The sequence below is a fragment of the Camelina sativa genome, chromosome 4 (genome assembly GCF_030686135.1).
Source record: "Camelina sativa cultivar CO46 ecotype springtype chromosome 4, ASM3068613v1".
Taxonomy (NCBI): Eukaryota; Viridiplantae; Streptophyta; class Magnoliopsida; order Brassicales; family Brassicaceae; genus Camelina; species Camelina sativa.
The window spans coordinates 17,788,463-17,803,259 of record NC_141883.1 but is presented as its reverse complement, the minus strand read 5'-3'; the positions used below and the strand labels follow the sequence as shown (position 1 = coordinate 17,803,259).

General features: G+C 37.8%; 2 protein-coding genes across 3 annotated transcripts; one reads left to right on the top strand and one right to left on the bottom strand.

The window, feature by feature from the left end:
• The first annotated feature begins 7,379 nt into the window (after window positions 1–7,379).
• Window positions 7,380–7,733, top strand: LOC147945908 (uncharacterized). Its single transcript, XM_087509403.1, has one exon. It carries the CDS (start codon window positions 7,380–7,382, stop codon window positions 7,731–7,733), a length of 354 nt encoding a protein of 117 aa, XP_087365529.1.
• A 4,897-nt stretch (window positions 7,734–12,630) lies between these two features.
• Window positions 12,631–14,783, bottom strand: LOC104780427 (protein SOSEKI 4). 2 transcript variants are annotated; one of them, XM_010504922.3, is made up of 4 exons: window positions 14,208–14,651; window positions 14,065–14,134; window positions 13,254–13,979; window positions 12,631–12,945 (listed from the first exon to the last, which is right to left on the bottom strand). In XM_010504922.3, exons 1-4 carry the CDS (start codon window positions 14,398–14,400, stop codon window positions 12,858–12,860), a joined length of 1,077 nt encoding a protein of 358 aa, XP_010503224.2. In that variant the 5' UTR covers window positions 14,401–14,651; the 3' UTR covers window positions 12,631–12,857. The 2 variants fall into 2 exon arrangements, with proteins under 2 accessions (XP_010503224.2, XP_087366399.1); XM_087510273.1 differs by lacking the exon at window positions 12,631–12,945 and having other exon boundaries at window positions 13,050–13,979; window positions 14,208–14,783.
• Window positions 14,784–14,797: the final 14 nt, after the last annotated feature.

Sequence of the window (14,797 nt, the reverse complement as noted above, 5' to 3'; positions counted from 1 at the left end):
GAAAATAGAGTAATTCATTGGAGGAAAACAAAGCTCTATTTTTGAGTTACTCTATTTTAGAGAAAAAAAAATAGAGATACACATTGGAGATGGTCTAAGAACAAAACTGTTGCAAAATTTGAGGAAAAACGGCTTTCAAAGACTTGGTGGTCCAAGTTCAAAAAACTTGATGTTATGCACGAAGATTTCCAGCAAGTCTCACTGAATTTTCAACATAAGAGTGATACTGAAACAAGATATGATAAGGAGGAACATGAAGAGACGTTCAAAGTGGCAAGGGCTGTAGGGGTGAAATGTTGGTTGCTTGGTAAAATCCTTGGGATAACAGATAGTAGTCCAGGATGTGAACAACAAACTGTTTTTGAGAAGATTATAATGGCGAATGAGTGGCTAAACCAAACCGGATTTGTTCTTCAACGAGTAATGAGAAGCAAAAAGTGTAAGTTTTCTAAGAGGTGGTGGTTCGAGTATAACGCTGTGGTAGACGGACTGCTGCAGGATTTAAGCAATGATGGGGCTTCAGAAGAACCTCTCTTATGGCTGCAGAAGAACTCTAAGAAAATGCACATACCTATAGAGCTTGAGAAAGAGAAAAAGAAACTAAAGTGTCCCAAATCTTGGAAATTTAAGTTTAAAAGTAAGGATTTGTGTGGTTGTGACTGGGACATAGAGAATTTTATGTTTCAGCACCGTTTGTGATTCATTGGGCCGTGAAGATGGTTAACAAGGATTCAAGGATGTGAGCGATGTCATCTGTTTATTAAGCTTACATATGGGAAGATGGTGGTTCAGTATACAGAGCATTTGCTTCAAATAATGATGCCATTGAGTGTGGTTATTTTCATGAAGGTAACTATTAAGCTGATGAATGCTGAGACATTGCTCTTTCTGAATGCACTGGTCATGTTAAGGAAGTTGACTCACACCGCAATCGTTCTGCAATGCACATATGATCAAATGCAAGGAGAGGTGGCATCACAATACAAACACAAGACTAGGCACCTACGTGCAGTTTCTGGATTTCACAATGCATCACAATACCAAGAGTATTTGTTCTTATGCAAGAAGACAGCTCACATGTTATTCCTTAGAAGGAGCTGACTGCTGTGAAAAACCAACATGTGGGACGGCTACGCCTGGAGCATCTCACTTATTTGATCAATGTTCTCTAGTGGTACAGCTGAATGTGGGGAAAAAGGTTCCTAGTGTTGATATCATTGCAGCAACAAAGCAGCTTAAGAGGTTTAAAATCAAGCACAAATGGCGATTAAATTTTTTGTCATTGGTCATCAAGCTGGAGTTCTATTTGGAAGGTATTGGCATTAAAATGGAATATACAATCGCAGTCCACTTGCCAAATCAGTAGCCATTCTCTACCAAACCTTGAGGTCAAGGTTTCTTGAGAGGGGGAGATTCGATACAGGAAATGGGATGTATCAAATATGGTGACACGTGGGGTCTGTTGATTGGTGGAAGTGAGGGAAAATACGTGGAGGGCTGCTATTGGAGCAAGATGAACTTGCTAAAGACTTTAAGATGAATCTGTTCATCGTCTTCTTCATTATGCAAAAGTATCATTTGATAAAAACTTGTAAAACTCTAAAATATCTCATACTTGTTAGGTTTCTCTCATCTTGGGAGATAGCTATGTTGATTCTGTGTTTCCTATGATAATTGGATCGATTGGTTACCGTTACGGTTCGTTGGTGAATTGATTTGTGTTGATTGTGAGATTTTGCTGTTACACTCCATTCTAAGGTTTGATTCATGTCCCTTTTGGTTCTTTTACTTGCTTCAACTTCAACAAGCTTTAAGTCCAGCTTCATTCTAAGCTTTGATTCATGTTCCAACAAGTGCTTCAAACTGTTGAATCACATCTAACAACATATATGTTTTATAAAGTAAAGCATAATCGAGAAAACCTATGCTTTTAACAACTTAAAGAAGATAAGAACATTGACTGAAAAAAAAACGAAGAAGGAAAAGTTGGATGATGATATGAATAAATTGCCAAGTACCAAACATCTTCCTGTACATAGTCTTATAGATAAGAAAGAAACCATTAAACCAAATTGAAATCATTTATTGCAAGGGTTTACCTCAACCTTTTTATATCTAGCATTGAAGTAACGTAACCGAGTATTGAACTTGTATCCATCATCTCTACTTGTGGAGGAAAATGCACCGACTCCATCCACCGTGGGAGCACCAATTGTAAAAACCTAACATAAACTTTAAAGCCGCATATATCATCCATAGTCTCCTCACAAATACACTGGTTCAAGAAACAATCTTGATGATGATGATTTGTATCTCTGAGGATTATGTTGTTTTGTGTTTGCAAGTTACATGATACCACATGATGATTATCTTGACTCCATAGATAAACAATGTAACTATCAAATGATGCATTGCCATGGGTACATAATCACTAATGAGTTGAGGAGGGAGGCAGATATTCTACAAAAGTTGCCAAGATGAATCATTGTTCAATCTCCAAGCCTTGAATTGTAACGCTCCGACCGCCACCTCTCAGTGGGCCCCATGTCCAATCCCAATCCATGGGCCCACTTTCCTTAATGGGCCTCATGTCCTCTCACTAGGGCCATGAGCCCATCGATGTCTGACGGCCAGTTTGCTATGTTCGGGAGGTTTTTAAAGACTTGTTACCATCCCTACAAATCACCACATGATCTTTCTCTGTGTTTTGTCTTCACTCGCATAGTTCCAACAATCACTTCCCAGAAGGTCACCCATCCTGATACTACTCCAGCTCAAGCACGCTTAACTCTGGAGTTCTCTCAGGATCCTTGACCAAAAAGATAAGTGCACTTTGGTGACATAGGTGGCCAAATCAATTCATTTAAACCTCTTTGCATGTCCCTGAAACCGGGGTGTCGCAATTCACCCCCACTAACAACTCGCAACGTTCTTGTTGCGCACCAAGACCGTCACCCCCTGATGGTGTGAGCCCACTCGACTCCACACTCGAGTGGGTTTGGCTCTGATACCACTTGTAACACCCCGACTGCCACCTCTCAGTGGGTCCCATGTCCAATCCTAGTCAATGAGCCCACTTTCCTTAATTGGCCTCACGTCCTCTCACTAGGGCCGTGAGCCCATCTATGTCTCACGGCCAGTTTGCTACATCTGGGAGGTTTTTGAAGACTTGTTACCGTCCCTACAAATCACCACATGATCTTTTCCTGTGTTTTGTCCTCACTCGCACAGTTCCGACAATCACTTCCGGGAAGGTCACCCATCCTGAGACTACTCCAGCTCAAGCACGCTTAACTATGGAGTTCTCTCAGGACCCTTGACCGAAAAGATAAGTGCACTTTGGTGACATAGGTGGCCAAATCAATTCTTTTAAACCTCTATGCATGTCCCTGAAACCGGGGTGTCACATGAATACATTAGACGACGACGATTGAGCTAATGTTTTGATATACATGCAAACCCTCACTAAACGTGAAACCATTTAAAGCCTCACTAAACAAGAATTCATAGTATTAGAATGAGAAATTTACCATGAGAAATAGGTTTGATCTCCTCCGATGCCAATTAATTCAATCTCTTTCGATTGAATCGACTCCAAATTCAACCTCCTGTGATACAATCTCGTCCAAGTTCAATATCCTCCGATTCGAATCTCCTATGATTCCAATCTCGTCCGATTCCATCTCCTCCGATTGAGAAATTCGCAAGTTCGAGTGAGAGAAAGAGAGAGAGAGAGAGGAAGAAAAAGAAATCAATCGACCAAATTTTTTTTTTAATATCATTTAAAATGTTTACCCAACTATTTGGTGGCACGTCACAACCTCTTATACGAAATTGAGCTTACTAAATAAGAGAAGCTCTTCTTTTTTTTTTTTTTCAACCAAACATTAATCTAGAAAATAACTCCAAGGTTGGTTGCCCAAACCGGAGGGTAAGAGTTTACAAAGGAAGCTTCAAAAGATAAAGACCTCGAAGAACGAGCAAGGCAGTCTGCCCGTACATTTGACGTCCGCGGGATCCTCGAAAGCGTGAAGGATGGGAAGGATGGTCGAAGTAAGCTGAAATAATCCAACAGGTTGGAGAAAGCTGTCCATTCATCGGGAGAATGCACCATTGCCATTAATTCTGTACAATCCGTCTCAAAACTCTGACAGTCAACACCTGCCGCCAGTAGGGATTCCATCACCCAAATCAAAGCCTGAAGCTCCGAGTGAAGGGGGGAAGGACTGCATCGCTGACTCTATGCTCCCAATAAAAACGTAGTATCCTCACTATTACAAAACCACCAGCCCAGACCTACAAAAGGATAAGACGCCTTCCAAGATCCATCGACCTGACACCGGGGAGAAGGATCCCGAATCTCCAAGAGCAAAGGATCTAGGGAATCCGAGTAGAAAGACTTGGCCTCTTCCCATAACAAATTATCATTGGCCGCCTGATTAATGACATCAATTGGCTCTGCCTCAATTTCCTGAAAAACGTTTTTATTCCTATCCTTCCAAATTGACCAGATAAGCCACGATAAGCGGGGACATATATCTGGTGCGTTCGACGGGGTTGGCGCCCGCCAAAATACGAATAAATCGAACCAAAAAAGAAAACCCCCAGAATTTAAATCCACCAGGAATAAGTCCCATATCCGGCGCGAATGGGAACACTCAAAGAGTGCATGATTTATAGTCTCCACCTCCGAGAAGCAAAACGCTCCATCACAGGAAGGGAACCAGAGGCAATCTGCCAGAAAAAATGTTGAACCTTCGGAGGGACCTCAAGTTTCCAAGCTTGTGCCCTAAGGGCCGAACACGATGGTCCATATTCAACCTCTTTAATTAATTCACGTGCTAGCCGATAATCCGATTTGACCGAATATTTCCCTGATTTAGTAAAGTGCCGAATCAATTTATCTGGTTTAAAAAATTTACTGATCTCCATAGTTTGAATAATCTGGACATCCATCGGGTCCATGAACTCCTCAAGGATTGGCATATGCCACTCCTTAGTGATTGGATTAATCAAATGATTAACCATTAAATTGGGATGTAACAATCTCCCTCGGCCATTAGCTGGTCTTGGCTGAATATCCGGTATCCAAGGATCTCGCCATACCGAAACATGACAGCCCGAACCTATCGCCCACCTTGATCCATGTTCCACCAAACCTTTAGTTGAATAAATACTCCTCCAGTAAAACGACGGGGAGTATGGCTTCTTAGCCTGTAAGGGATGTTTATTCCAAAACTATCTACCTTGCAAGACCCGAGCCATAAGGGAATTCGGGAAATGAATTAGCCGCCAATAATGCTTAGCCAACATTGCGTCATTGAATTTTTCTAAAGCACGAAAACCCAAACCACCTTCACATTTGTCCTTACACAATTTATCCCAAGCTACCCAGTGCATGCCTCTTGCCTTATCATTGGACTTCCACCAAAATTTTGAAATAGCACTCATTAATTTAGACGTTAACTCATGTGGTAACTTATAACAAGACATAACATGGGTTGGAAGAGCCAACGCTACCGACTTAATCATAACGTCCTTTCCACCTTTCGATAAATACTTCGCAGACCAACCATTCACGCGATCATCCAACCGCTCATTGACATAACTAAAAACCTTTGTTCTCGAACCCTGTAGATTTTCAGGAATACCCAAATACGAACCCATACCCCCTTCTTTGGATATACCCATTACAAGTTTTAACTGAGTCCTTATTTCAGGTAAGACTTTCTTGCCAAACATGATGGAGGATTTCTCCAGATTAACCTCTTGTCCCGACGCTTTCCCGTAGTATCCTATAATCTCCATAACCGTAGAGCAATCAGCCGCCTCAGCTTTGCAAAAAAATAAACTGTCGTCTGCAAACAACAAATGTGAAATAGTGGGACAATCCCAAGCTAAACTGATACCCGTAATTCTATTCTCCCTTTCCGCCTTTTTAATATTGGCAATTAAAACCTCTGTACAAATTATAAACAAGTAAGGAGATAAAGGATCCCCCTGACGTAAACCCCTTTGTGGCTTAATAGAACCCCGAGGCTGTCCATTAAGAAGGACTTGATACAAAACCGATGATACACACCACATAATCCATGAGATCTATTTCCTATTAAACCCCAATTTGACCATAACCGCTTCTAAGAAATCCCATTCAACACGCTCGTAAGCTTTACTCATATCTGTCTTAAAGGCCAAAAACTCAGATTTACATCGGGGATTTGTATTTAAACCATGAAACATTTCCTCGGCGACAATAATATTATCTGTGATTAACCGACCAGAAACGAACGCCGATTGTGTTTCTGAAACAAGAGATGGAAGAAACCGCTTAAGCCTGAAACATAGGACCTTAGATATAATCTTATAACTCACATTGCAAAGGCTAATCGGTCTAAATTTCGTCATACGTTGAGGCCTTTCATTTTTCGGGATGAGACAAATATTTGTTTCATTTAACTGCAGATCAAATTGATCCGTACAAAAGAAATCTTTAACCAAAGCCACCAAATCTCCCTTTAGTGAAGACCAAAAACGCTGAAAAAACAAAGCTGTCCTCCCATCAAGTCCCGGTGATTTCTCGAAATGCATAGCAAACAAAGCTTTACGAACTTCTGATTCCCTAATGCCCCTTGTTAAGCCTCGATTCATACTATATGTAATTAATGGAGAAACTTCCTGAAGCATCTATGGAACCCCCCTCACCTCAGACCTCTTAAAAAGGTCCGCAAAAATATTTTGATGCAATATCCTCCATACCAGATTTCGTCTCGGTCCAGACATCGTCGGGACCGTATAAACCAGCATTCTTATTTCTTGCCCGCCGCTGTTTCGTGGACGCATGAAAGAACTTAGTATTTTTGTCACCAACTCTTAACCAGAACTTCCTACTTTTCTGTTGCCAATATAACTCCTCATCCCGATAACCCTCCTTTAGTTTCCTTTCTATACTCCGGATTTCTTCTTGCGAAATCGAATCATCCATTTTTGCCTCCTACAAAGCCGCCTTGAACGAGGAAACAAGGGTCAGCCCAGAAAAAACAATGTTTTTTCGCCACCAAGAAATCGTATTATGGCAATTCCTTAACTTATCCACAAAAACCGGAGTCCGAAATTTTTTTGTGCGATTCCACCCAGACTCCACCGCCCCAGCTAAACCATCTTTCCCTAACCAGCGCTTATCAAAGCAAAACTGTTGATGCCGCCGTAAATCCGTTTTAAAACACGTGGCTAAAATAGGACAGTGATCAGAACCAATCATTTCCAGATAATCAACCTACCTCAAAACCGTGACTTATAAGGGTAAAGATCGGGTGGCGTTGAACACCAAGTTGACACCGCGTTACATGGGACCGTATCGAATCTTGGAGAGGATCGTTACGATGGCCTACAAGTTGGAATTGCCACCGGCCATGGCAGTTTTTCATCCAGTGTTTCATGTGTCTATGCTAAGGAAATGCATAACGGGACGGGAGAATGTGATCTCTGAACCACCGCCTGATCTACAGTTAAACATGATAATCATCGGACGACCGGTTCGGATAACTGGTACCAAGATGAGAGGTCCGCATAAGAAGAAAAAGCTGAAACTGATTCAAGTTGTATGGGATTGTGAAGGAGTGGAAGAGACAACTTGGGAACCGGAAGAAGTTATGAAAGTAAATTTCAAGAAATGGTTCGAAAAGAGGGAAGTTCCTCGGAAGGAAAGCAAAGATTCGAGGACGAATTGGCCTTAAGTAGGAGAGAAATGTAACAACCAGCTTCCTCGGTACCGGCGGTTCGTGCGATAGTACGAACGCGGTATGAACACGGTACGAATGCGGTACGAGAGATGGTACATGGACGTATCCGGAAGGATCAGGACGTATCTAGAAGGATCAGGACGTATCCGGAAGGATCAGGACGTATCCGGAAGAATCGGGACGTACTTGATACAAACCTCAGAACGAGAATAGGACAAATCAGGATCCGTAAAGGACAACGGCCGTGATTCGATAGCCAATGGTTCCAGATCGAAAGGGAGAGTTCGAGACTACCGAAGTAGTGAACAGATGTTTGAACTGAAGAAAACGAATTCTAAACCTTACGTTGTAGATGATGCAGGCATGTAATTTTCTGGATGGAAATGGGAATATTCGGTACTTAGTCTAAGTGATAGTCCGAATGATAGTGGGAGTGAAAGTCCTAGTGATGGTGATAGTGAGAGTGAGAGTGATAGTGAAGTAGGACTATCCGGAAATGGTCGCATCAGTAAACGATGGATCGGGCCGATGGACAAGGATGGACCGATCAGACCATGGGCCGATGGGTGGCCCGGGAACTCGGAAATCTTGCGAAGATTTAAGCCGACTCAGGGGAAGGAAACCCGCGAGAAATGGAAACTCGCGGAAAAGGCAAAAATTGGTCGGATAAGGATAGATGCGAAAAATTAGGAAGTTGGGGGACGATACGGCTTATCGTTTTGGGGCAACTCAAGGCGGTTTAGTCGACTCTATTTAAAGGATAGAACCCTTAGAGAAATTCTCTAGTTTTCGCATAAGACCTTTTTAGCCACCGCAAGAGAAAGAGAGAAGGGTTTCCATCGAGCTTGGCCGAGAATTCTTAAGTCTAGATCGAGAGAAGAACGGTAAGTCTTTCTCCACCTTGATCCGTCGATAGTATATGGTTCATACATCTATGGTTAACAATGTAGATCTGTCCGTGTAGAGGCGGGGATCAGAATTGGGCATAGGGATCGAGAGATTAGCACCGTAGGTCAAAACCGAAGGTGAGTGTGTGACTGTGGCCAAGTTCCATGGTTGATTCTCTTGACCCGTGGTTTATTTAATCTCGTTAATTGCTTGTCTTAGTTAATGGTTAATGTGTTCTATTGCAATATGAATGGTGGTTGGTCTAAACGACTTGGACAACTAACCTATGTGAATTGTTTGACTTGCGTGACTTGATTGGAATATACCCTGTGTCGGTTTGAGATTATTGAACTGAGCCTAGTGATGAGACGGGATGACCGCTCCACTAAGCAAACTTGTTTGCTTACGCCTCCTTTATATGGACGCAGGAAAAGAAAGGTCCGGTGAACAGGACTTTAGTGGCTGACCAGCTCGTGTGACGGAGGCAAGGGAGGAAGAGGATGGTGGCTTTGGGTAGTTTAAATTATGGCTTTTATTTCTTAGGATTGTATTGGTACCATGCATGGTGTTAAGAATGGTTGTTAAGGATAATTTGAATCTGTAAATTAATGAATGCGTATTGTTAAGTTATTGAACCTGTTATACTTTTTCCGTTGTTGCATATTGTTAAACGAACGAGTAGATATTGCATAGGCCCTAAAAAAAAAATTATCGGCTTGTACGACCATGTACGCGTTTTTAGGGTCGGGGTCTTACACATATCCTCAAACTTGTACCAAATAGCATCATCAACTTTGTACGTTCTTAAATGATTTACAACTTTTTTTATTTTCCTCTACAAATCGAGTCTTTTATGGATTCTCCTTCTTTTAAACAATTCATATCTTCATAAAAATGTTTATCGATGCTTTTTTTTATTAATTTTCACATAATATTTCAAGTGTTGAAAACAAATTCTGTAATTTATATCGTATTATATATCTACTAAGCAAACAAAATATATCATATATCAATCTTCAAGCATAACTTTATTTATATAATTTATTTAATATATATACATTATATATATATATATATTATTTTCAAATTATGTACAAAAAAAGCATTCGATACCGCTTAATTATGCATTGCCTACACATTTACATAATATTATTTATCAACAATTTTTGTATAAATAGCAAACATATCAGTAATCATCACCATCAAATGCCCCATAAATTTTAATTTTATAACATCGCTATTCTATTGAAGTAATGGTGTTTCATAAAATTCTTATATAATTGTGTAAATTTGGAATCAAATGTTGATTTTAGTTTGTATATGTTACATATTACAATGTTTATAAGGGGTTTAAGTGATTCAATAAGCTATAACGATAAAATATGATACATAATTGTGTAAATTTGGAATCAAATGTTGATTTTAGTTTGTATATGTTACAGATTACAATGTTTATAAGAGGTTCAAATGATTCAATAAGCTATAACGAGAAAATATGGTTCGTGTTTTAATTTTATTATATACTTTGATAAATTTATAAATTTACCGTTTTCCTTACCTTTAGTTGTCATTATAACATAACATTGATGTTTTCGTATATATATATATATATATATATATATATTATATTTTTAAAAAAAATCTCAAATATTTTTTTAATGATGAAGAGAAAGAAGAATCAGAGAATGAAGATAAATTTATTAGTTTTTATCTTGTTGATTATATTGAGACTGATGATGGTTTGGATGAACTTTTTGATGGTGATATCGAAGAGAAGATTAATCTCCATTTTCATAAATCTAACAGTAAAAAAAACAGTCACTCAACTGTGAATTAGTTATTAGGTAAACATTGCTTATTCGAGAATGGTTATGAAAGCAATAATTTGCATTTCTATAGTAGCGTCATTCATGCGTTACAATGAAAAATATCATGATATATACATAATGCTATTTCATTAAATTATTTATCCATATTTTGGGAAATTTATCTTATATCCTCATAATTTAAATCATATAAGATACAAAGCAAAAATGTGTACTTCACTTACCCACAAAGAATTGAGTATAAAGGCATGTACAATGTTGACAAAAAAAACTATGATCATTAATAAAAAAAAAAGTATATGTTATGATAGTCTTTCTAACTAATCGGTATTAATAAGTAACCAAGATATGTATTTCATTAAAAAAAGAAAAAGGGGAACAAAAGATAAGCAATGACAATAATTGTAATAAGAAGTAACAAAGAAAATAACAAAAAAAAAACGAATCTAATATTATAGTTATTTATGATATAACTAATATATTTTAGTGAATTTATTTTCATATATATTTTTGGTACAAGATTTCTTCTATATATACAATAAAAATCACATGGCATTTTGCAATTTAATTAACGTTAATTTTATAATTAGGGGTATAATAGGTTATAAAACTTATTTCACCAATCCAAACAAGATAAAGCATATATGGACAAATTGAAAATCTATACTAGTATTTTTGCAGCAGTTTTTGCTCAAAAATCGGTTTTGAAAAGTTTTTACATTTAATGCCGTGTAATGCTTATATTCATATCCAAACAAGTTTAGTTAATTCTCTCTACTATCCTTATAACCAAACAAAATTAAAATATTTTAAATATCCATATATAAATAATATTCTATAATTAATATAGATATTTAGAAGATTTATTTCATATTAAGAAAAATTATTTTCCTATCATCTCTTTTTGATTTTAAAATTTAAATGTAGTGAATCATCATATAATACATAAAGTTGATAAAAATGTATATTCTTTCCTACATATATTGTGATTTGAATTTTTTTAAACGAAAATATATTACTCAATTAATATAAAAAGTGTGTGTTCAACATACATATATCCTAAATTTACCGTATATAGTAAATTATAGAATTTAAGAAGTTTATAATTTATAACTGATATATCTAAACTTGATAAAAAGTTTAAAATTATGAATATTTAAACATATTAAATTTTCAAAATAACACAAACGAGTTATATTACATGACGGGTTACATGATATTATATGATTGAATTGAAAATACTAAAAGATAAAATATCATTAATATGATACTTCAATACAGGTTAAATCCTTATTTTACTATTTTAACAACACCAATATAATATGATACTTCAATACAGGTTAAATCCTTATTTTACTATTTTAACAACACCAATATAAAATATGTTGAATCAAACTGATTTAATTAAAATTGTATTAAAAAAAATTGGTGTGCAGTATACCACGAATTATATACTAAATCACTAAAATTAACAAAAGTGTACATTAGCAAAATTAATATTAAATTAGTACATCAAAAAAATTAAGAAAAAACTTTCCTGCGGTATACCGCGGTCATAATCTAGTATATATATATATATATATATATATATTTCCTTTATTTCCAGTTTTCTCTATTTTTTTCATGGGCAAAACATGTATGTACACAAATCTTAGTATATTAAGAAGTCTTTCCAAAATTTGATTGTTATTTCTGCATTGAATCTTAGTATATTAAGATTTTGGAAAGATTTACGTGTGTGTGACCATGGAATCAAGTGTAGTACCCACTATCCAGTTTGATTTTGAATGCAGCTTTAAGCATATGATCTCCACTGACCATCGCTCATGGTCATGCCTTCTCCCCGGCAAAATTGTTACTCATCTTGCCTCTTCTTTGTTACATCTCCACTGAGTCACTGTCTCACTGACCATCGCTCGTGATTCAAGTTGGTTCTTATAGCCAACATTCAACGTTATAACTTATAATGTTATGACTTAGTTTATGTTTGTTTCTGCAGTTTAGAGTCAAATTGGGCCCAAAGAGAGGGTTAGAGCCATTCGGTTAGTTTGTATGGTCTATTACCAGAATTACTGCCACGATCGAACACTAAAATTTACTTGAGAAAAAAGAAACATTTTTGATCGTTTTAAAGTTTTATGATTGGTGTTGTGGTGCAAATTTATTCTCTCTGGTCATAGTGCTACCAACGGGCAATAGGGAAACGTTGATAAACAACACCAAACGTCAAATTACAACATATTTACATGTAACAATTATTGAATCATACTCATTGAACCATACTTTGTATATGCTTACTCAACCAAAAGTATATTTATAGAAGGACAACCAACTCTATGTCATTTGGCTACATTCTACGTAATGGTTGTACATGTATCATTATCAAACACCTGTTTTGGCTTTGTTATGGCCGTCTACCACAGACTTCGGGTTTCTCCACCGAGCCACTTTCTTCCCCATCTTTCTGTTTGGGCAACCCCATCCTTGAACTCCTAAGACAACATTAGTTGATTAAATATATCGCCATTCGCCATTAAAAGAACACGTAAATCCCAAAGTCACCTCAAATTCTATAGTTTAATAAAACTGATGTGACTTTTTGTGATTATATTGTAAATTTCACGAGGACTTTCCGGTAAAGAATAAAAGTGTAGACATCGTGCCGTTTAACTACTCACAGTCTCTCACCAATCGTTGGCACTTGGCATGGTACAACTAGAAAATGTCATTTAAAAAAAAATAAAAAATAAACATCGTGCCGTTTCACCTACAACGAAGCGAATTGATTGTCGGCATTTACCTATCAGTATTGCAAGAAGAAGACCTCATCAAAGCAGGAACAAGTTCCTTCTTACTCTCATCAATCAAGCTACCACTAAAATACTCTTTCTCTTCCAATTTCACCCTTCCAAAACTCCTTAATTCCTTCTCTGCCCTCTCGAGCCTATAACTCCCTGTACCTCGTTCCACCGTACTCCTCCTCGTGCTCCCATTCATTAGCATCGTCGTCGGCCCACATTTCCTAAACGACATCGCACCGCACGATAACAGCTGCATCAGAACAGCCGACGGCCGCATCTTCTCAACCGTCCGATCTTCTTGACGCAATACCAACCGTCCATCTGCTTTCATCAATGATTCTAAGGTCTCCGGACTCGAATCTGACTGTGGAGGTGAAGTAATCTCTTCTCTACTCAGCTCCGTGATCTCATTCACTTCATCATCCACCTCTTTCGCTATATGTTTCCTCCGCCGCCGGTGATCGTCCGTCTGAGTGGAAGCATCCGCCGCGAGCATAAGACTTGACGACTCAGCGGAGGCTTTGTAGACTTTGTACTGATCAGTAGAGCTCCAAGACTGGTTACGTCGGTGAGTGACGACGGCGGAGAAGTTAGATTCTTTGCCGGAGTTGCTGTTATCAAGGTCGAGAATTTGAGAGCCTTTGAGTACATATTCTTGGCCATGAACGGGGAAAATGAAATCTTCTTCCGATAAATCGTGCCATACGAACCCGTTCTTGTATGTTCTGACATTAGAAACAGAGTAGTAAGTCAACAAAAATATTATGAGAAAGATTTACAGATCCAACGGTGGAAAAGTGAGATATTTACCGTTTTGAGGACCACGAGTAGAGACAAGCCATTCCTTTGCCTCTTAGCTCGTTCAATCGATTGATCACATCTGAGAGAGAAAAAAAAAAATCAAAACTTTATGAAACTAAAAACAGAGCAAAAACAGAGGATTTTTTTGCTACCTTTGAGATAGAGACCGTTTTGAGAAGAGAGAGGTACTTCGATGAAGTGTGGGTGATCGAGTTGACCATTACGGCTGAGATAGTAAACGACGGAGACTTTTGGTTTTGAGTCTAACTCGTGGTGATTCATTCTGCTGGGATCTATGATGAAGTTGTCTTGTGTTGTTGTAGCTCTTGAACTCATCAACGCCATTTATGTTGTTCGGTGTATATAAGTATATTGGAGCTGTATTGGGTTTGTTCAGTTGTTCTTCTGCTTCATAAAGTGAAGAAGTAGAGGAAATAATGTTGAAGACAGAGTTTGAATGTATTAAAGAGAGAGAGACACAAAATGAGAGAGATTTGAGAATGAGAGACAAAACAGCAAATACGACTTTTTGTTTCTATCTTTGTCTTTTTTTATGACCGGCGCTTACTTCTATGATATAAAACGTAATCATTCGTGCAAAATTACTATCTGACACAACGTCGAGTTTTTCAAAAATTTAAACATAATTGAAAGTTTCTGTTTTTTTTTCTTTGTTAGCAATCATCGAAAACGTTGTAAGCTTATGTAAATTGCGTTCCAAAATCATTAAAAACTTATGAAT

Bases quoted from the DNA above. Each gene is read 5' to 3' on its own strand.
- LOC147945908 (XM_087509403.1), top strand. From the start codon at position 7,380: ATGGCCTACAAGTTGGAATTGCCACCGGCCATGGCAGTTTTTCATCCA.
- LOC104780427 (XM_010504922.3), bottom strand. From the start codon at position 14,400: ATGGCGTTGATGAGTTCAAGAGCTACAACAACACAAGACAACTTCATC. The intron at 14,135-14,207 runs GTAGCAAAAAAA...TTTCTCTCTCAG, and splicing joins AAACGGTCTCTATCTCAAAG to ATGTGATCAATCGATTGAAC. The intron at 13,980-14,064 runs GTAAATATCTCA...TTCTAATGTCAG, and splicing joins TACTCGTGGTCCTCAAAACG to AACATACAAGAACGGGTTCG.